A 21,899-nucleotide genomic window follows, 5' to 3' on the forward strand; every position below is an offset into this window, starting at 1 on the left:
CTCAGGGGTCATCTGGTCAGGCTTCCGGCCCAGGAATGTGGCCCTCCCTGCATGGCCCCCGCGGGCCACACTCTGCCTCCTGCAGCACCCTGGGCACGAGGGAGATCTTCTGCTTAGCCCCTGGCCGGGGGGTGGGGGGGGTGTCCTGTGGCCCCCGGAGCCCTGTTTCCTCAGATGACTTCATCAGCTGGGGGAGGCGGGACCTCCAGCGCCCCCAGCCTCTGTCCCTCTGGTGAGGATCTGCTGACAGTCCCGCTGATAGAGGGGACAGGGGGAGGGGAGGCCTCCCCCCTCTCCTTAGCGGGACATCCCTGATAAGAGGAAATTCTACCCTGTGACAAATGGCCAGTTTCCACCCATCCATGGGGGGAGAATCTTTTTTTTTTCTGCTTTTGACTTGGCAAATATTTGCCAAGAACTAACAGAATCTCTGTGGTCAGCCGGCCCCTTCAGACCCGGTGGGCGGGCTGGCCCGGGGTTGGATTCTGGGTTTGCTTTGGGGCGGGGACCCATTGTGCTGGAAGGTTCTCTGGGGTGGGAGGAGGCTCTGTGTTGCGGGGGGGGGGGGGGCACAGTCCCTGATCCTGCGAGGCCAGTGGGTAGTGGAAAATGAAATAAAAAATGAATCCTTGATGCAGGGAGTCGGAGGGCTCAGCCCTGGGCCTGGCCCTTCTGCAGGCTGCTTTTTAGGAAGTGAACCACGCTTGCAGCTCGGGGCCTGCCCTGAGCAAAGCCCGGGGTCTCCGAAGGGCCGCCCAGCCCAGCTGAGAGCTCCCTGGAGGAGGAGAAGGAGGTGGCCGGGCTGCAAATAGAGAACAGAAGAAGGCCTCTTCCAGAAGCGGGTGGGGCGGCATGGGGAGAGAGGTGGCCGCTGTCCAAATCTGACTTCGCCGACTTGGGCCAATTGAAACCGTGTTGGCAGAAAGGGAGAGCTTCTTGAGATTCCTTCCTGCACAATAGAGGAGAGGCTTGCTTGAACGCGTTTGGCGGGAGAAAAGCCAAGCCGAGGAGCCTTGGCGGGCAGTGAGAGTGGGGGAACCCCCCTCCCCGCCTCTGGGGCGCCTCGGGCCCCTGAATGAATGAATGAATGAATGAACGAATGAATGAGTCTGGTTGGGATGGCACTGCCCCTGCCGTGTCCCCTCCCGGGTCCGCAAAGGGCATGGGGTCCTGGGAGACGTTTATTCATGCACACTTCCCCTGAGTCTCCTCACACAGAAGCTTTAGAACTGGAGTTTCGGTCTCCTTGGAAAAGGGAAGGAGGGCCGAGGGGGGGGGAAATGCATCCCTTTGCATTTGCAAATCCCTCCTTTCTCCGGAGAGGCTCCAGCCTCTGGGCGCCTCTGGGCTCCGTTTCTAAAGCAGAGTTTCAGGCCAGAGGGCAAAGTCTCAGATTTCTGGCAGCCCCGTTCCTGACCAGACTGTGACGAGCCGCTTCCTGCCCCGGACAAAGTGTGAAGTGTAATTTGATGTGGAATTAACTTCTCGAATCAGATGAGGCGTGTGCGCTTTTCCGATTCCCTCCTCGATCCCCACCCGCACAAATTTGCAAAATTCGGCCATTTGTATTCAGTGTTTCCATCTTTAGAAGGGAACAGGAAGCTCCCCTGCGACATTTATGGGGAGTTTGTAACAGCCCCGGCGTAGGTGCATGGGGGACCCGAGGAAGAAGGAGCCGAGTGAATGGGAAAGGGTCCTGTTTTCAGAGCCCCGCAGGAGTGACGCCCCGTCCCGAATGACACTGCTTGTTCTCGCTGGTCCTTGCTGCAGCTCGGGGAGGGAGACCCCCTGGCCATCAAATATTTGTTGAGTGAATCTACATTGTGGTCCTGGTCCCCTAGGGCCCCGGGATCTTTTTCCACGATTGTCGACAGCCATTTCTTTGACCAGGGCCTTTCTGCAGCCCCGAATGTGGGTGTGCCTGGCCCCAAGGACTTGCCATTCTCTTTCCTTCACCTGTATTCCCCAGGTTGGCTAAGAATAGCACCTCCCTCCCGTGTCACTGATACCAGAAGTGGGGAGTCATCTTGGAGGCCCCTGTGAATTTTGTCAGTTCCACCCGGACCTGGGGCGGCCTCTAGGAGCTGGGGTTTTAGGATGAATAATGGGCATTTTGCTGCCTGCTCGGATGGCTCCATCTGGGAGCTCTGACGGGGCCCCTGGCGGGGGGCCTCTGCGGTACCAGGGTTCTCCTACATCAGCGCCCCTGCCCTGGAGTCCCCTGGCATCTGGGACCCCCACACTGCTCCCTGCAGCTGTTTTAGAAGAGCTTGGCCAACCAGGCTTGGCCTTCGAATGACTTTGCTCCCAGGTTTATGAAGATTAAAATCCTCATGCCCCTTGGGGCGCCTGGGGGGGCTCAGTCGGTTAAGCGTCCAGCTTGGGCTCAGGTCACGATCTCGCGGTTCATGGGCTCAAGCCCCGCGTCGGGCTTTGTGCGGACAGCTCGGAGCCTGGAGCCTGCTTCCAGTTCTGTGTCTCCCTCTCTCTCTGCTTCTCTCCCACTCAGGCTCTGTCTCTGTGTCTCTCTCTCTCTCAAAAATAAATAAACGTTAAAAATTAAAAATAAAAAAATCCTAATGCCCCGTGAGAGGCCTGGTGCCTCTCTAAACAGGATGGGCGGCTCCTGGGAGGAGGGGGGAGCGAGAGCTTCAGTCCCTGCCCCAGCGGCACCTGCTCGGGCTCTGCTGTCGGGAACGCACCCCTCCTTCTGCTTTTCCGTGGTGCTGGAGGACCTGGCCTGTGGGGTCACCTCCCTGCGTTCAAGTCCCGGCTCTGCCGTCCGTCCACTCGCGCTGGGTCATAATAAGTCACAAAAGCGGGCCTCAGCTTCCTCATCGGAGACTCGGGGGTAATGCCCGTCGCTAGCTTACCCGGTCCTTGTGCCGTGCACGTCACGTGAGTTAGTGCAGGTGTGACCTTCACGGTAGCACCCAGTGCATGGTGGGCCCCCGGGAGACCTCGGCTGTTGTGATCAGTGCCTCCCTTTGTTCCTGCGTTCATTCAGCATCGCGCTGTGGACCTGCCTCGTGCCAGGCACCGCTCTAAACGTGGCAATACACGAGTGGGCGTGGCGGATGAGGGCACTGGTTTCCTGACTGCCACGTCGGGGGGACGTGTGGGGAGAGGAAACCACACACAGCGTTACTCAGTCACTGTGGAGACACCTCCAGGGCTGGGTGTGGGCTCAGCAGGAGAGCAGCGGGGACAGGCCAGGAGCTGCCGGACTGGGCAGCCACCCAGGGAGGGAGACGGGAGGGAAGGAGCAGCTCTGGTCACTCCGGGCACTACGTGCATTGGGTCCTCGCCCACCTTCAAGAAGCCCCTTTGCGGGGGGCAGGGGGCAGGGGGCAGGGGCCGTCTGCGTCCTGGCCACGGGCTTGGGTGCTCTGCTGGGGTCTGCAGATGTCCCCTCAGCCTTCACTGCAGCCTGTGCCACTGTCCCCGAGGGTGGACTCCACGTGCTTGGGGGGGGCAGCCGTCCCAGAACCCCCCACTGTGTGCGCTGTTCTGCGGAGAACTTGGACTGACTCCTGGGTCACCTGGGCTAGGGTGGGGTGGGAGACAGAAGGCTTACATGTCTGGACGTGTGGTTTCCTCCAGGAGAGAAGTCTAGGGGCTTTGGGGCAGGAGGAGTCCCTGGTGCCCTGGGAACCCCGACGTCTGGCCCCGCGTGGGTCTACCTGGATCTCCTTGGGTGACTCTGGTTCCCTTTGTCGGCCGTTGGGTAGCCTTCCAGGCATCCGTGGACCGGTTGGCCTTGCTTTCTGCCCGGGCGCTGTGGGTGGTGACTGAGCAAGGCACATTCAGACACCGGGATCAGTGACCCCCGGCTCCAGGAGCCAGGCACGGAGAGGATCGGGGTGAGATAGGGGAGTGGCATTGGCTTTGCCCCGAGAGCGTTGTCCTGAGAGCCTGGTGCCCCGTGGATGCCCCTCTCCCGCTGGGAGCAGAGTCAGGCAGTGGCCCAGGGTCCGTGGCCCCAGTAGAGCCACATCTGCATTTGACAGCTGATGCTCGGGGAGGATGGGACTCGTGGGGACCGGCAGCAGGCCGCCAAGGGGGGACCCCGGGGTGTTGGTTTCCCCATCAGGCCGGGGGTGCCGTGAGGGGCTCCAGAGGTGTCCCAGCCCGAAGAGCTGCGCCCACAGCCCTGGTGGTCCCGGGGAGCTGCAGGTGACCATCCGATCCCGTCATCCTTGGCCGGCCCTGGGCGGGGGGAGAATTTGTCACTCGGCGCCCAAGTCACAGCCCCGGCTGCGGGCACACACAAGAGCGAGGTCGCGTTTGGGGCTGGGCGGAGCCCTGCGCTTCCTTCCTGCTTCAGGGCCCTGCCGCCCAACTCCTGAGAAGAGGCCACCCAGCAGGTGCCGGTGCTGAAGGAGGGGGCAGGCGTGGCGGGGCTCCCCCAGCAAGGGAGCGGTCAGTGGGCCAGGGCTCAAAACGGGGACCAGTGGAGAGAAATTGGCAAGATTTCCTCCCAACTGGCCTGCCTCCCCACCGCCCCCCCCCCCCCAGGAAATCGCCCTTCCTGGGAGATGCAGGGCTGCTGACCCCGGGGGTGCCACCTGGCCATACCCGGCCTCCAGACCTCGGGCCTGAGCGTGGCATCTGGGCCTCAGCTGCCCGCTGTGCTGTGGGGCCGGCCGGCGGGCACTCGTGGGCCCAGTAGGGTTCTTTTAAATCCAGCTCCCCAGGCAGGCTTTTTGCTTTCCTTTCTTAATATGACAGTTTTATTGAGATCACAGTTCCCCCATCGCTCAAGCCACCCGTTTAGAGTGTCCAATTCAGTGGCTTGTATTCACAAGCTGTCATCTCCGTCCGCATCCAGAACATTTTCATCACCCCGAAAAGAAGGCCCCTTCGCATTAAGCAAGCACTCTCCCTCCCCCTCCCAGCCCCTGGCCGTGCGTGCCTGCTTTCTGTCTTCATGGATTTGCCTGATTCTGGGCATTTCACATAAATGGAATCATACGTGTGTGACCTTTGGCGACCGGCTTCTTTCACGGAGCGTAATGTCTTCGAGGTTCGTCCGTGTCATAGCAGGTGGCAGGATGACGTCACGGCCTTTTGTAGTTAATGTGCCACTGATATCCACATGTTGTTTATCCGTCCACGTCCTGGTGGATGTTTTGCATATTTCTAGAGAGCCACTCTCGGGGCTAGGAGTTAGGGATGCCACCCCAGCAAGCCGCGGCGTCAGGGTCCAGGGGCTCTCAGAGCGGAGAGCAGTGGCAGGGGCCGTGTGCTCAGGAACCACATGTGGCCCGTTTTCCCAGGTGGGCAATGCCAGCAGGGTAGGGGACCGGCCACAGGCCACGTGGAGCTGGGGCCACAGGCCACGTGGAGCCGGGGCCACGACCCGAGGCCCCTGGCGCCTACCGTGCGGTCTGCAGGGAATCACCGCGCCTCGCTCTGACGACAGGATGACCGTGGCACTTGCCCGAACCACAGCCTTGCTGACGGTCGACTGGCTTCTCTTCCTCAGGAGGCTGGATGCCCAAAAGAGTTCAAAGCGGGGACTCAGAGATCCTCGTACAGCCGTGATCGTAGCAGCGTTATTCACGACAGCCAAAACGGGGGGACAGCGCGAGTGTCCGTTGACGGATAAACGGATAAACAGAATGTTATCAGGCAGAAAAAGGAAGGAAGGGAACGGGCTGTGAGGCCGTTGGGCTCGGTGAACAAAGCCAGACACAGAAGGACCGTGCCGAATGAGGCCCCTGGAGGAGTCAGATTCACAAAGCCAGAAGGTCCACTGGAGGTCACTGGGGGAGCGGGGCGGGACTTAGCGTTTGATGGGCACAGAGTTTCTATGCAGGACGACGAAAAGGTTCTGCCATCTAACGGTGGTGATGGTTGCACGTCACTGTGAATGCTGCCCAACCAAACAGCGAAACATGGTTTAAATGGTCAAAACTTTACGTCCTGCGTCCGTTACAACAAAGGAAATAATTAGGCTGGAGGAAAGTTTAAGCCAGAGTGTAGGGTCACCTCAGCCTGTGTGGTCCCTGGCCTTCCTTCCATCGGGGAGATCCGGTGGCATGGAGGGCAGTGACTTCGCCCTGGGCCTGGGAGCCTGGGGGCAGAGCTGTTGGCCTGAAGCTGCCTGGAAGGGGGTGAGGCTGCCCCAGGGAACATTCCATCCTCAGAGGAGGGGAAAGACCCGGGAGGGCGTGGCAGCCTGTCCTCTCTCTACGTCGCCTCCTGGCCGAGAGGCAGCCAGGAACAATGAGAAAAGGCAGGTGGTGCTGTGTGGCCTTGAGTAAGTTACTTAACCTCTCTGAACCTGACTTTTCTACTTTTAAAATACGCGGCTCCCTTTAGCTCACGAGGGTGCAGTGAGTGTCATCTGGGACACAAATGTGAAACTTAATTGTTCTGTGGGGAACTTCCCTTTCCTATTAATAGCATCTCATGAAGTTTGGGTATGAAACAGACGTTGAGGTGACAGGGCCATTTGAAAGAGAATGAGGCCCAGGCCCCAGGCAGAGGTCACTGGGGGGTGTGAATTAGACACAGGCCTGACCAGGGTCATGGAGGGGCTGTGGGTCAGCCTCGGCCGCAGAGCCCTCCTCCTCCCACCCTGCACCAGGGGGACACTCCCAAGACCCCATTCATCCCATGGGTGTCGAGTGTCCCCTCCCTGGACACTTCTAGAGGTATGGCGTGGGGCATCCCCCCAGGTCTGCTGCCATCTCCCTGGGGCTCCCGGTCTGTGTGGGGGACACGGACAGTGATCACAGGTGACGGAAGCGAACGTTTCAGGGAAAAAAAATCACTCTGGGGACCTCAGTTTCCCCACTTGTAAAAGGAGTCGGTTGGACAGAATTTTGTGCCGTCCACGCGCAGCTTTTTACATTTAAATTAATTAATTGTTTTTCTTTTTAACATTTGTTTATTTTTGAGACAGGGAGAGACAGAGCATGAATGGGGGAGGGTCAGAGAGAGGGAGACACAGAATCGGAAACAGGCTCCAGGCTCTGAGCTGTCAGCACAGAGCCCGACGCGGGGCTCGAACTCACGGACCGCGAGATCGTGACCCGAGCCGAAGTCGGACGCTCAACCGACTGAGCCACCCAGGCGCCCCATAAATTAATTTAAATGAAACAAAACAAACAATTCAGTTCCTCAGTTGGCCTGGCTACATTTCAAGTGCTCAGAAGTCACAGGCGAAAACAGTGGGCGGGTCTCCGGGTCTTCAAAAAATTAAAAGTACGGCTGCCGTGTGATGTGGCCGTCTCACTTCCGGGGCGACCCCAGGGGAACTGGAAGCAGGGTCTCGATGTTTGCACGCCGGTGCTCGTGGCAAAGTCATCCACAAGGGCTGAAACGCAGGAGCAGCTCAGGTGTCCACCGAGGGATGAACGGATGCACAAAACGTGCCTTAGCCACTCGGGGGCCTCTTCGCCCTGAAAAGGAAGGAGATCCCGGGCGCCTGGGTGGGTCAGTCTTAAGCGTCTGGTTTCGGCTCAGCGCATGATCTCGCGCTTCGTGGGTTCAAGCCCCGCGTCGGGCTCCGAGCTGACAGCGCGGGGCCTGCTTGGGATTCTCTCTCTCCTCCTCTCCTGCCCGTGTGCGTGCGCGCTCTCTCTCTCTCTCAAGATAAACTTTAAAAAAAAAAAAAAGTCCCGATACCTGCTACATACAGCACGCGTGAACCTTGAGGACCTTATGCTAAGGGAAATAAACCCACCCCCAAAAGGACAAATACCACGAGAGCCTCTTCTTTATAGGGGGCCCCCTAGTGTAGCCACGTTCAGGGACAGTAGAATGGAGGTTGCCAGGGCCCCGGGAGGGGGTGGGGAGTTCGTGTTTAACGGGGAGAGGGTTTCAGCTTGGCGACACGGGGAAGGGTTCTGGAGACTGGTGGCACGGCAACGTGACTGGGCTTAAGGGCGCCGAGTACGTCTAAAGGAAAGGATTGATGGTGCGTTTTACGTTATGCGTATTTTACCCCGATTTAAAAAACGGCCCCGTGTGGCCACCCGGTTCGACGGCACAGGCATAGAATCTCCCGTCACAGAAGTCGTTACGGACAGTGTCGGAGGAGGGGGTTCCTGCAGCCAGGCCCCGGTGGCTCTCCGTGGGAAGCAAGTGTTCGGGGAAAGCGTCTCTGGGCAAGTTAGCCTCATGGGGCCTCTGCTCTTGCCACGCCGGTCCTGGCCCGGACTCCAAAGCCTGCCTCCCGGCCGGGGCCCAACCCAGCCCTTGGTTTCCCCACCCGCACCCGAGCCGGTGGCCGTCCGGGCAGGCCTCCCAGGGAGGAGGGGCTGCGGGAAGGGACCCTCACCTGTGTGGAGGCCAGGCCCTTCCCTCGGTGGGTCGGTGGGAAGGACGGGGCTTGGCGCGTCTTTATTATCACTTCCCAGACAGGGCCCTGGTGGGCAGGATGTTTGCTCTGTGCTTCGTGGGTGTCGGTGCCTGCAGAGGGACCCAGCCAGAGCAGAGGCCGGGCGGAGGAGAGAGCCGAGTGGGGTTCGGGGGGCGCCCCCCCACCGCTGCGGCTCGGAGGAGGCCGTGGGTGGGGGCGGGGGTCCGGCCCAGGCCCGGACGGAAGGGCTCCCGGCCCCGCAGGCAGATGGAAGCAATTTTCGGTCACGCGGGGCGGGGCTGAACTGCCCTGCAAGACGGGGCCCCAAGTCTGTCTCCAGGAAGCAGCCCCACAGCCGCATGTTCAAGGCCAGATGCAGCTCTTGTCTTTGTTTATTTAAAGATGCTGCAGCGCAGGGACAGTTTCTCACGAGGGAGCAGAGGCAGATGCCTTCCGGGCGCCGCTGGGGGGGGGGGGGGAGGCCCCGCGGCTGTCATCGCTGCTTCCCGGGTCCCTGGCCTTTCCCTGGCCTGGGGGACGGGGGTGGGCAGCGTGGCCCCGGGCGGTCCCTGGCCGTCCTAGTCGGTGTCTTCTGTTATTTGCTGGCTCCCCTCCCCGTGCGGTGGGAATCACCGCGCTTTGCGTGGCTGAGGACACGGGGAAGTTGAGCGACCCTGCGGATGACCCACCCACGCTCCCATTTCTGGAATGTGTGAGCTGACCATCCTCGTTATGGAAGGGAAGGGGGCCGGGCGCCCCCACCCCGTGTCAGCTCCCTCTGACACCCCTGTAAAGCAGAGGTGTGGCCGCCGGGGTGCCAGCCGGCTGGGGCCACTGGGGTTTGGAGGCGGGGGTGGAGGGGGAGAGTCCGGTCACTTCCCCAGGAAGTGGAAACCGTTCATCCGAAGCCCCACGGTGACTTTGTGGCCTGCTGCCTCCCAGGGCAGGGCCAAGAGGGCACGACCGTGCCTCCTCCCCCCGCCTCCCTGCCCCAGCACACACCAGGGTCCCGGGGCCGATGGATGCCCAGGGGACAGGTCACGACAGCCAGTGTGCTTCCTTCCCGTGAGCTCGGGATGCGCCGGGAGACCCGTGAGCGGCCCTAGAAAGGCCTCCACGGCGGTTGGGGGGGCGGGAAGAGCCTGGCCCCACCGGGGCTGAGGGGCTGGCCCAACAGAGGTGTGGTGGGGCGTGTGTGGCACATCTGGGGCTGCACCGGGATGCGGCCCATGTGCTCCCGCGTCACCCTGGTGGGGACCGGTTCCACTGGGTGAGTGCCCCTCAGGTCCCCACTGGGTGCCTTCTGCTCGTCCCTTCTCTAGGCCTCCGACCTGAGTGTGTGGACTCCTGAGGGGGGACAGGGAGGAAGGTTCTGACCTACAAACCAAGGAAGCTGGAATTATTTCTAGAAGCTCTGTCCTATCTGCCCGTTCACAGACCTCGTCCTGGTCTGAGGGTGGGGGGCACACAGAGGCTGGGCAGGGAGAAGACCTCCCCTTCCGGGCCCAGTCCGGGGCGGGGGGTGGGCGGGTAGGGAGCCGCCACAGGGCCTCGTCTGCCTGCCATCGCCCGGGAACAGATGGGCCCCGGGGGGAGCCTCCTCTGCGTCCAGGGCTGCTGGCGGGTACCTGGGGTTGAACACCTGTCACCCGGGAGTGACAGAACAACAGATGCTCGCTCCCTCCCTGGCTCACAGGTTGCCGCAAACACTTGACTGTTTGACCCCAAGGGTCCTGAGGCCTTCTGGCTGCAGCAGGTGTTGGGGCCGACTTGAGTCAGGGAAGGAGGTGGAGAGGGCCCACCTGGGTGCCCTGGGGCAGGGTGGAGGCTGGGAAGAGGAGGGCTGGGGGTCAACTCCATCCTGGAGCTGAGCGAAGGGCTCTGCGTCCGTGCCTTGTGTGTGTGTGTGGGGGGGGGGGGATCTTTAGCGCTGGGGTGTTCCAAAGGGGTCTTTGGGCAACTGAGCCTCAGTTTCCCCATCTGAGAAACTGGCGTGGTGGTCGGAACCACCCGAGGATGCGGGCGCTTTGCAGATGGTTGCGTCCGGCCCCCTAACGCCCCCACTCTTCTCTCCGCAGCCCCCGAGGCAGCTCCTGGCTGCATTGGCGACATGGCCGACACCCCCAGAGATGCCGGGCTGAAGCAGGTGCCCGCGCCCCGGAACGAGAAGGCCCCCGCGGACTTCGGCTATGTGGGCATCGACTCCATCCTGGAGCAGATGCGCAGGAAGGCCATGAAGCAAGGCTTCGAGTTCAACATCATGGTGGTCGGTGAGCATGCGCCCCACACTGGGACCCAGCCCCGTGGGCCGGCCCCTCGGGCTCCGGGGCTCAGTCTGCCCTTGTGCAAAATGGGTGTGGACACGCCAGGCCTGCAGGACGCGTGTGGCGTTGTGTGTGTGCCCGTGTACCTGCCAGGGGGGTCCCAGCTTCACCCACGCCTCGGGGTGGGGGGGGCCTCCTCGTAGTAAGAACCCGAGACCACCCGGCTGGTCTCCGACCAGTGGCCTGCACCTTCTGCCGAAGCATCACCAGGCCCAGCCCTGGGTAGGGCTCTGCAGGCCTGGCTGGTGGCTTCCCGGTGGCCCCACGAGAACCGGACGGCCACTAGGGGTCCCATTCAGTCCTCGCAGAAACCCTGTGAAGAGGGTGCCCCACTTTATAGGCAGCGATGAGGCCCAGAGAGGGCCTGACGAGGACTCAGCTCACAGAGCAGAGAGAGGGGGGCTCAGTTCCTCCTCCTCTTCCCACGGCAGGGCCCCCACCACTGAGACGCAGCTGGGGTGGGAGGGCACCTGTTTGGGGGTTCCGCGGACCCAGGGGAGAATCCCACTTTTGCCCGGACTAAGCTGCGTGGTGCTTGTCCTGTCTTCCCCGGGGCTTCTCCCTGCCTCGATTTTCTCATCCGTAACACGGAGTGATCCTGACCCCAAAGGGCTGGGAGGGGCAAATCAGTTGTTATTGTGTGTGGCCCCTACGTGGTCATGGGCGCTCGGGAAGCAATAGTGCTGAGGGTGATAATAATAACAGTTCCGACCTTTTTTTTTTTATTATTATTAAAAAAAATTATTTTAACATTTATTCACTTTTGAGACACAAAGACAGCGGAAGCAGGGGTGGCGGGGGTGGGGGCTGCAGAGAGAGAGGGAGACGCAGAATCCGAAGCAGCTCCAGGCTCTGAGCCGTCAGCACCTTTGATTTCGCTCTGCCCCTGAGCGTGGCGGGGACACAAACAGGTGGTCCGTGGGGGGGAGATGGACGGGGGAGGCCGATCCCTGGCCCGCTGAACAGCGTCTCCCGGGATTCCCGACGTCGGCCTCCAGCATCCTGGGAGCCCGCACTTTTCCTTGCCAGACGATCAAAGTCGGAAAATGGGTGTAATTTAATTTTTTTAAATATATTGGTTGGCACGGCCTGAGGCGGCTCAGGGGAGGGGTAAAGCGACGGGGCTCCACGCGTGGGTCTTGTGTGCGCACGCACCTATGAGGCATGCCTGGCACCCAGTAGACACCCTGTAAGCACCTGCGGCTGGTCCCTGTGGGCCCCCCCAGGTCATGGGCGGGGCCCTGGAGCTAGGCTGCTGGATTCCGGTCCCCACGCCGGGCTCTGTCCCTGTTTTCCCCTCCATCAGATGGGAGGGTGACAGCACCTGGGTGCGGGATGCGGAGGGTTACACAGCCACAGTCAGGACAGCGCCCGGTGCGCATCGAGGGCTCTGTGAGCGGGACCTGCGGGTCCTCAGCAGCAGCAGCAGCAGCAAGGCCAGCCCTAGATTCTGACAGTTGTGAGCAGCAGGGACCTTCCAGCCACAGCTGAGTCCAGCACATCCCCCCTGCTGTGGGAGGGGACTCGGGTCAGGTGAGGTCTGGACATGCGGCAAGGCCAGGAGCGCTTCTGGGGCTCAGGGGCCGCCTGATGCCCCGGGGGCTCGCTGGCCAGTCAGCCTCTCAGCTGCAGGGTCTGTTGGTGTGGGCACCAGCCTGTGGCCATCCCTGCCCTTGGCCCTGCACTTGGCCTCCCCTGTGCTGTTCTGCATCTCAGCTCCTGCTGGGTACTCTGGGTCCCTGCACTGCTACAAGCCACCCACCACGAGAGCCGGGCCACCACCTGGGCATCCCGGCCCTTCTTCCTGACCGGGGGCCCCCGCTGAGGGGTGCTGGGGGGGGCACCGCCCAGGTATCGCTGAATCGCAGGGCCCGCTGATTGGCTCCCGTCCCCTCCCCAGGGCAGAGCGGCTTGGGAAAGTCCACCTTAATCAACACCCTCTTCAAATCCAAGATCAGCCGGAAGTCCGTGCAGCCGACCTCGGAGGAACGCATCCCCAAGACCATCGAGATCAAGTCCATCACGCACGGTGAGTGCCGAGGTGGGGGGGCCGGGGGTGTCAACGCCAGGTCCCCTGAGCTGGGCATGTTGAAAGTCTGGGTCAGGGATGCCCTCCGGGACCCCTGCAGCCCTTGGTCAGGTGGAGCCCCCTGGAGACACCTGAGTTTTCCACCAGACACCGTGGGCAGGGGGCTCCCCAGGATAACTGTCGCCGGCCCCTGCTGGGCTTTGCTCCTGGAGGCTGTCATCTCCCCGGCATCACCTGGGGAGTCATCGCTGGTCACCACCCATGGGCACCCCGTATAGGCCCTGGGGTAGGACCGGTCAGGTCCCTAGCAGGCGGGACCCACGGGGTATCTGTAGGGGTCCGGGGTCTCCCCCTGAGCTCGGTGGGCACTGTGATTCTGTGCAGATATCGAGGAGAAGGGCGTCCGCATGAAGCTCACGGTCATCGACACGCCGGGGTTCGGGGACCACATCAACAATGAGAACTGGTGAGGATCTGCGGGGGCTTCTCCTCCTGGGAGAAGAGCGCTCATGGGTGCCCCTGGCCTGCGGTGCTGCTAAACCCTCGGAGGCCCCCAAACCCCGAGAATCCTGCCCTCCCTCCACCACCCCCTGGGGTCGAAGGGCCGCGTGGGAGGCTGGTCTCGGGTAAGGCTTTGGTCTCTGCTGAGAAAGCCCAGCAGCCCCGGCCCTTGTGGTAGAAGATGGGGTGCCGGGCTGGGATTCGGGGAGCTGGGGGCCTGCCGGGGGGGGGAGACGGGGCGGGTGCCGGTCCCGGTGCGGGCTGACGGGGGCCTCCCGTGCAGCTGGCAGCCCATCATGAAGTTCATCAACGACCAGTACGAGAGATACTTGCAGGAGGAGGTCAGCATCGACCGCAAGAAGCGTATCCCGGACACGCGTGTCCACTGCTGCCTGTACTTCATCCCGGCCACCGGCCACTCGTACGTCCCACGCGGGGCCAGGGGGGTTGGGGCGGTTCTGTCCCGTCCCGGTTCAGAGCCCCGTGCCCCGTCTGTGACTGCTGCTGTCGCCCCAGGGGAAGAGAGGGCACGGCTCTGCTCCGGGGTGGGAGGGAACGTGCCCGCCATCCGGGACCCCGCGAAGCCACCCCCACACCCGCCGAGAGCAGGTGCCCGGTCAGGGGCTGGGGGGTGGAGGGTAAGGCTGAGCTTCCGTCAGACTGTGGCAGGCCGGAGCCAGTGGGCGAGGTTCTGGGGGTGCCCTGGATAGCAGCCAGCCAGAGCTGCTGGGTCCTTTCTCCGCTTCTCCCTCCCGAGTGAAGCCCCCACCGCCACCTGAGGAATGACAGCCCCTCTCTGAGAGGACACCTCGCCCAGGACCATGCTCAGAGCTGGTCTTGTCCTCAGCCCGCTCCTGTCTGACTCTTCCTTTTGCCGTCCCTCACTTGTTCCTTGGCCGGCACTCAGCCCACGGCCTTGGCCTTGTTGACATGCACCCACCCGGGAGCAGGCCGCCGTCCCTCTCTCGTCCCGTGCCCGTCCTTTCGGCCCCTGCCGGCCCAACACTCATCCAGGCCATTCTGTTCCAGCCTCAGGCCCCTGGACATCGAGTTCATGAAGCGCCTCAGCAAAGTAGTGAACATCGTCCCTGTCATCGCCAAGGCCGACACGCTGACCCTGGAGGAGAGGGTCTACTTCAAACAGCGGGTAGGTCTCTCCACCTTCCTCCTCGCGGGGGCCGTCAGACACAGCACGCCGGGCTTTTCTTGGAGGAGAAAAATCCGAAACGGGTGGTCTCCACCTGGGGGGGCAGGTGGCCGCACCTCCCTTCCCTGCCGTGCGGCCCCACTTCGGGCTGCTGTCGAGCAGGAGGATGCGCCTTGGGCTGCTGCTTCCACACGGCCACATGTCAGAACCACCTGGAGAACCGAGGCGCGGGGCCCCGCAGAGCCTCCGCCCCAGTGGGCGTGAGCGAGGAGGCCCTTCGGTCTAATCCCCCAGGCTCCACGGGCCCCGATGCTGGGGATTTTCCCAGCATGCTTAGGGAAGGACTGTCTCCTGTGGCTGTGTCTGCAGGAGGGAGAAGGAAGGAGAAAGCCCCTTGAAGCTGCTCACGGGTGTGGGTCTGTGCTTAGGGCAGAAATGACGGCCGTGCACGGGAATGTCATGCATGGCGGGTAGCGGGTGCTGTCAAGGGCGGTGACAGTCGGGCCCGTGCGGCATCCAGGGCCTGCGGTGACAGAGGGTTTCCAGGTAGAGCTCGAGGGAGGACGCCGCAACCCCGAGCTGCTGTCTTCGGGGTGGGATGAGCTGGAGAGAGTAGACAGCCCGGGGCTCAGGAACAGCGACCGGGCTCCCTCGGGCAGCCTGCAGCTGCCCCCCTCCACTCAAGAGGCACCAGAACTGGAGATACCAGGGTCGCCTGCCCCCGTAGAGCCTGCCCTTGACCCCAGGCCCGGGCCACTTGCTTACTGGAGGCCACAGCGTGGGCAGATACTGGCGGGCCAGTCCGGCTCGCTGTGCGGACGGTGCCCACATCTCTCCCCTCCGGGCCCCCAGATCACCGCGGACCTGCTGTCCAACGGCATCGACGTGTACCCCCAGAAGGAGTTCGACGAGGATTCGGAGGACCGGCTGGTGAACGAGAAGTTCCGGGTGAGCGGACTGGCCGGACGCCATTCCCAGAGGCCCCTCGGTTCCCGCCAGAGGACACGGCGGGGTCTCCTAGCCCTGTCCGGGGGGACTGGGGTCATGGGTGTGATGGCCTTGAGCCGTGAGAACGCGGTCTCTGGGCCGGAAGGGGTCAGGGCCCACGTGTCTGCATGTGGCCGCCTCAGGCCAAGGGTCTCGGCGGTGGGGGGCCCCGGGCTCAGGGCCCCCGGGTGCGGACCGGCCTGTGCACACACACGTGACCCGCGCTGCCTGTCCCGCCCGCAGGAGATGATCCCGTTCGCTGTGGTGGGCAGCGACCACGAGTACCAAGTGAACGGAAGGAGGATCCTCGGAAGGAAAACCAAGTGGGGCACCATCGAAGGTACTGGGTGCTCTGGGGACCGCGTCCACCGCTTTGCCCCACTCAGCCACAGGGAGGGGGGCAAGTGGCTTGTCCAGGGCGCCCCGGCCGTTCACTGATGGAACCGTCCCTCCATCCCAACTGCCTACGGGGCAGGGGAACATCCAGAGAGGAGGCGCCGCGTGATCCTGCCGAGTTCTGGGTTTCCGAGGCTGCCGATTCGGAGGCGCGCTGTGTGACCCTGGACAAACTACCACACTTCTCTGGGCCTAGCGCGGGGGTGGGCTTCCGGCACCATCCGGCTCCGAGAGCCAGGCGGCCCGCACCGCCTGCAGAATTTCCCGGGACCCCCACATCTTCGCGTCCCGGGGCTGCTGTCACAAATTAGCACCGACTGGGTGGCTTGGAGCGGAGACCTACCCTCCTACTTCCGGAGGCCAGAGGTCAAGATGTCAGCAGGGCTGGTTCCTTGCGGAGGCCCCGAGGGAGGATGTGTTCCGGGCCTCCCTCCTGTGGCTGCCAGCCACCCTCCGCGTCCCCTGGCGCGTCCCCGGTCTCCGCTCCGCCTTCAGCCTTCTGACTGTGTCTGTCTTTCCGTCTCCTCGGAAGGACACTGGTCATTGCCTTAGTGTCCACCCGAAATCCAAGATGGCCGCCGCTTTGGTTCTTTACCTCAATTACGTCCTCAGACGTTCTCTCCACATAAGCTGTCGCTCACGAGTATCTTTGGGGTTCTGGCGGACACGGGTCAGCCGCTCGGGCGGTAACACCCTAGGTGGGCTGTACCCGGGCGTTTCTCCACCGTCAACTCTGTTCCTTCCTCTCGCTTTAGAACAGACAGGGGAGAAAGGACAGGTTGAGATGGGCCACTGTGTTCTTCCCGCCCCTGGCGCTCTGTGAAATGGGGCAAGTCCCTTAGCCACCCCCCCGCCCCGTGGCCTCAGTTTTCATCATCCTTGAAATGGGTACCGTGGGCCGAGACTTTAGCAAAACGGGAGAATGTCCCAAAGACCTTGGAGCTTTGGGGGCAGCAAACGCTCTAAGCGTGGAGAGTCCCCAGACCTTCCTGGGGTGCCCGGTGCTGGCGGGTTCGGTGCAGGGCGGTATGTTCTAAACCAGCCTCTGCCTGGGTGTTCTCCAGCGTCTGCTGGGTCTGCCTTTCCGCAGCTCTCCCCTCGTCTAAGGGCCTCGATCCCGGACGTGCCTCTGTGGGGGCCGCTCACCTCTGTGTCCCACGCGGCAGTCTCTCCACCAGGCTTTACCTGGGCTCGTCCTGAAACGTTGCCCCTTAGGGCCCTTTTTTCACGGGCGCGTGTTTTGGAGGGTGGAGGGGTGTCCGACAAGAAAGGCCAGCGGGGACCTCCGAGAGGGTTGAGGGGCAGTCCAGTGACGGGCACGCCTCTGCTGCCCCCTGGTGGCCAGCTCAGGCGCGCAGGAATCGTGGGGCTGGTTCCTGCTTCCGGCACCTGTATTGGGGCCTCGAGCCCGCATATCCCGTGACCTGTGTGCCGTGGCACCTGCTCACCTTGACATTGTTCTGGGAAACCGTCCCCCAGCACCTCGTAAGGACGGTGGGGAGGTGCTGGGTCTCCCATCCGAGGAATTCTGCCCCATCTCGGAACCGTCGCACGTCCTAGAACACAGGTGGCTTCTTAATCCCCGGGACCCTGTGCACTGATGACTGGCCAGGGGACCGGCCGCCCTGTGCTCGCCCCCGGCACGCGTGGTTGTTAAGCGCTTTTGCCTCGTTCTTGCCCACCCTGCCCCATCCCTGGTCTTGCTTCTTTGATCTTCTCTCCGACTTGCTGTGCGCCCTCCCGAGATACTTTACCCATCCTCGGACACCGCCTGCAGCGTCTCGGGAGGAAGGTGGGGGGTCACGAAGCACACAGTTAGCTCATCCAGGCCTCTCGTGTCCCTGAGAGGTGGGTGACATTTCCTCCCCGCTTTCCAGACAAGGAAACGGGGGGTCAGAGAGGCCAGGGAACTTCCCCAAGCCAGGAAGCAGTAGCCACAGGCTCACATTCCCAGCTTCGGGGCTCCGCTCCTGCCACCGTTTCTCACTGCTGTTCCACGTGAGGTGGCAGAAGGTTCTAGTGAGGGCCCAGCCCCGCGGGGGTGGGGACGTGGGGGGAGGTGGGTAGAACCCAGGCAAGAGGCAGTGGGAGTAAAATCCAGAAAGCTTGGCAAGGCGGAGGCACTTGGGGGTTTTGCGCCCCGACCCTGCCTGCCGGCTTGGGGGCGGCGGGGGGGACAGACTCGGGCCCGCAGAGGAGGAGCCAGAGTGGTATCTCGTGGGGTGTGTGAAGACTGGATTGAATGTGCAGGGCTGGGCGCCTTTTCCGCTGTCCCCTGCACCCTCCGCCCTCAGGGCAGACGGCGCCCCTCACCTCTCGGCCGAGAGGTCTGCCAGTGCGCGAAGCCGAGCGACCGCTGGGCCTGTCGCTCCCTGGGGCCTCTGGGTGTCACCGGGCAACGCGGGCGTTCCACGTTGCTGGTTCCATAGCTTGATGTAAATGGTGATGCGTCCCCGTGCGTCCTGTGTGTGCGCGTGGGGAAGACACCCAGCGGGCCACTTTGGCCGCTGCTTTAAAAATCCCAGCTCGACTTCCTGCCTGCCTCTGTGACCCGCCCCTCCTGTCCTCCGGGATCCCCTGGGACGGGCTGCTCTTCCCAGGAGACCTCCCTGGTCCCCAGCGGGGAGCAGCGGCCTGCCTTACGGGAGCCCTCTCCCCACTGCTGCCCGGCTGGTTCCTGGGCCGTGTCCCTGCTAGACAGAACCCTCCGGAGGACAGGAGCCTGGTCAGGCCCGCCACGGTGGGATCCGTGGAACCGGGTGCCTGCCAGCCGCCCGGTGCCCGCGGATGAAGCAGGGACTCCTCTGCCGACCGGCCCAGCTCCTCTGGGCACCAGGATCTACTGGGTGGGGGGGGGGGGGGCAGGGGAGAGGCGGGGCCGGGGCAGGGGCGTCCAGTGCTGCTAAAGCCCATTTTGTCTCCTCAGTTGAGAACACCACCCACTGTGAGTTCGCCTACCTGCGGGACCTCCTTATCAGGTGAGAGGGGGCTGTGGGGTGCTGGCCTTGGCCCCCTGAAGACCCCAGAAGGCCCTAAATCAGGAGCGTGGACTGTGGGGGAGCAGGCGGGGGTCCTGGACGGCAGCTAGCACGTCCCCCCGCCCCCCCAGGAGGACCTCGGAAGCCCGTGGTCTAAAACGCCTCCGGGGAAATGAAGCAGGAAGTGAAAACCCTTCTTAATCTGTATGATAAGATCCCCTGGACGGGAGGGGCCAGGTTCGGACTGCGGCTGCCGGAGCCCGTGAGATTCAGGGCCCCAGGGAGGGGTCCTTGTATGCCGGGCATGGGGGTGGTGTCCCCTGCGACCATCCCAGTGTCCCCGGACCCCAGCGCTTGGACCCAGCAGAGGCTTCTCCTTGCCCGGAAGCAGCCATCCTCAGGCCATCGAGAGGGTGCCGGGGGCTGGGCCCGGGCGAGTGATTGGAGAGGGTGGGGCTCCTGCTGTGGCCCCTGCGGCCCCCAGGTTAGGGGTGGGACGTGGCTTCCAGGGGTGACCCCACCGTGTTGGAGGGCCTGGCTGCAAAAGACCCCTACCGTAAGCCCTTCTGACCCCCCTCTCCAGTCTCTCCTGTTGGGCTGCGGGAGGAGGAGAGCCTGAGCACAGGACCGCAGGGTCGACCAGCACCCCAGCTCAGGCCACTCCCCTGGACCGGTGGTTCTTCACTAGCCACTGGCCTGGTGCTTCTAGGTGGCAGCAAGGACAGGCCAGCCCTGTCCCCTCGGAGTGTGCACCCAGCCCGGACTGGCCACAGGCTTGACACAGAGGGCGGGCGTGTGCATTAGTGTGTGCTGAGGGGGTCTGGGTTGCCACGGAGACTGCCCCCCCCACCCCTACCCCGCCCCATTGATGGGCTTTGGGAGCCCTCCTGGGGGCCCCCCTGAGAGCCAAGCGGGGGGGGGGAGGGGGTGGAAGGGGGCAGGCGGTGGGAGTCCTGGGTCAGCGCCCGCCCCGCCCCACCCTGCCCGTGGCCTGCCCTGTGACCTCCCCGTGCCCCCCGCCCCCAGGACACACATGCAGAACATCAAGGACATCACCAGCAGCATCCACTTCGAAGCGTACCGGGTGAAGCGTCTACACGAGGGCAGCACGTCCAACGGCGTCGAGGAGAAGGGGCCAGAAGCCCAGGAGATGTAGACCCCCCCCCCGCCCCCCAGGACCCCGCCCCCAGTCCCTTCCACCGCCACCCCCAGGCCCGCCCACACGCCCTGTTTTATTTTATATAATTTCCTCCGTTTGTCATCGTTCTCCGCCCCTTTCCACGCTGCCCAGTAACAAGATGGCGTGTGCCCTCCTGAGTGTGTTCCTTGTTGGCCGCTGACTGTGGGGCCCGGACCGGGCGGGCCTCGGAGAGGAGGCCGCCTCTCTGGCCGTCCCGTGGCCAAGAGGAGCAGGAGAGGACCCGCTGATGAGGGCCAGCCCCCAACCCCGGGCCCGGCTCCTGGTGGCCCTCGGCCACAGCCTCCGAGCGTGGTGGCCGTGAGCGGCCGCCGGCCTGGTGACCTGGACCCCCTTCCTGCCCCCTCCTCCCTCCGAGGCCCGGGCCATAACTCAGAGCCCCCGCCCTTGCCCCACCCGGAGGGCAGAATAGTCAATTCTGTGAGACGCAAGTTGCCAGTTGCTTAGACACGGGGAGGCCCGTTGGCTGCTGCCCGCCCGCCCACCTGCCCGCTCGTCCTGGAGCAGAAAGTGCCTTTATCTCAGCCGTCCACGAGCCAGCGCTCCCCCCACCCCCCACCCCCACCGTCCCCTCCACTGCAACTCGGGGCAGCGCGGGGAGACAGGGAGACGGGTCCTTATCTCTCCCTCGTCCCCCCTTCCCCCCCGGGATTGAGTTATTCAAAGGAAGGAAAAGGATGCACCCCACTCCAGCCCACCCCCACCACGTCTGAGAAGGTCCGAGCAAGTGAATCTGGTGGAGATGCTGGGGGAGAGAGAGGTGGCAGGTGCGGGCAGCAGGGGGCCGGGCCCGTGCCGAGAGGCCCCAGTGGTCCCCGGGGCCTCGCCCTGCACCGCCATCTGACTGGGAGAGTGTGTGTGTTTGTCTGTCTGCCTGTTTAGACATCTCTCTGGCCCAAGATGCTCTGGTTCAGTTCTGCGTGGGTGGTCACCCCAGATACACATGCAGCCCCCCCGACCCAGGCCTTGCTGACACCATGACCCCGAGAGGTGGGAGGCCAGGCTTTTTGTTGCCCTAGATGTCCCCGGGCTCCTGCCACCGCGGAGCCCACGGTAAAGACCCCCCCACCCCCACCCCACCCCCCAAAGAGGGAGAGGTCAGGAGTCAGCTGTGCACAGCCCAAGGTCGGGCTGCAGAACGGGTTTTCCCCAACGGTGGCCCGGCCGGTCTCTGCCGCCCCCGCCCCCTCACGCTCTGTCTCCACGGGGCCACCGGCAGGCACCGTCCGCGCCACGCACGGCAGACCACACGCGCTGCCTCCCGGAGAGCGCGGGGTCTGGCTCAGGTCGATGAGATGAGACGAGACGAGACGCAGGCGAGGTACACGTCTGTCTTACCCCCCCGCTGGCTTCTTGCCGCCGCCGAGAAGAGCCTCGGGAGGAAGGGGATGCGGACAGGCTTGTGCGTGTGCGTGTGCACGTACGATGTCCTTGCATTGCACGTTCACCCCCCCACCCGAGACAGGAAGGACCCCTTGGTGAAACTGTTGACTTGCCGACTTGCCGCGTTTTTGCCAAAACCAAGACCCAAGACTTCGAAGGAAACCCCCGCCTTCAGCGTCGGGGCCCCGGGGGCGCGGGGCGGCCTCTGCGGTGGGCACGGCCTTGGGGTGGCTTCTCGCTTTCCTTCTCTGTAGCCAGATTTTGAAAACTTGTGAGTTTCACTGGGCTCTGTTCCACAGTGGCCCTCTGCTACGTGCCTCCTGAGAAATTCGTCTTTTTGTATAAATAACAAAAGTGTTGGAAATGTATTTCCTGAAATAAATGTTCCAAATGCAAACCTGGAAAGGGCTTCTTGGGTTTTGGTTTTTGGTTGTCTCTCTCTCTCTCTTCCTGACCCCAGGGGCACCGCTCCCCTTGGCGAGGAAGCTGGCTGGCATCCGCGTGGCCTCCAGGCCCGTTCCGTCTGGCTGGGGAACCGGTGTCAGGGGACTTAGAAGCTCTTGCTTATGTGGAAGGTGAAGGGCAAAGTTTTCCTAATTCATTCATTCCTCGGGAGGCTTTGAAAGGTCTGCACAGGAAGGC

General features: G+C 63.1%; 1 protein-coding gene across 9 annotated transcripts in view; it reads left to right on the forward strand.

The window, feature by feature from the left end:
- Window positions 1-21,662, forward strand: part of SEPTIN9 (septin 9) — a 151,940-nt gene extending 130,278 nt beyond the window's left edge. For all 9 annotated transcript variants that reach the window (XM_023244093.2, XM_023244095.2, XM_011289408.4 and 6 more), the window contains 9 exons: window positions 10,393-10,584; window positions 12,539-12,667; window positions 13,052-13,133; window positions 13,452-13,589; window positions 14,198-14,315; window positions 15,168-15,263; window positions 15,546-15,642; window positions 18,625-18,676; window positions 19,703-21,662. In XM_023244093.2, coding sequence (XP_023099861.1) covers window positions 10,393-10,584; window positions 12,539-12,667; window positions 13,052-13,133; window positions 13,452-13,589; window positions 14,198-14,315; window positions 15,168-15,263; window positions 15,546-15,642; window positions 18,625-18,676; window positions 19,703-19,832 — 1,034 coding nt within the window. In that variant the 3' untranslated portion in view covers window positions 19,833-21,662. The remainder of the gene's footprint in view (window positions 1-10,392; window positions 10,585-12,538; window positions 12,668-13,051; window positions 13,134-13,451; window positions 13,590-14,197; window positions 14,316-15,167; window positions 15,264-15,545; window positions 15,643-18,624; window positions 18,677-19,702) is intronic.
- Window positions 21,663-21,899: the final 237 nt, after the last annotated feature.

The sequence above is a fragment of the Felis catus genome, chromosome E1 (genome assembly GCF_018350175.1).
Source record: "Felis catus isolate Fca126 chromosome E1, F.catus_Fca126_mat1.0, whole genome shotgun sequence".
NCBI classification, from domain to species: domain Eukaryota; kingdom Metazoa; phylum Chordata; class Mammalia; order Carnivora; family Felidae; genus Felis; species Felis catus.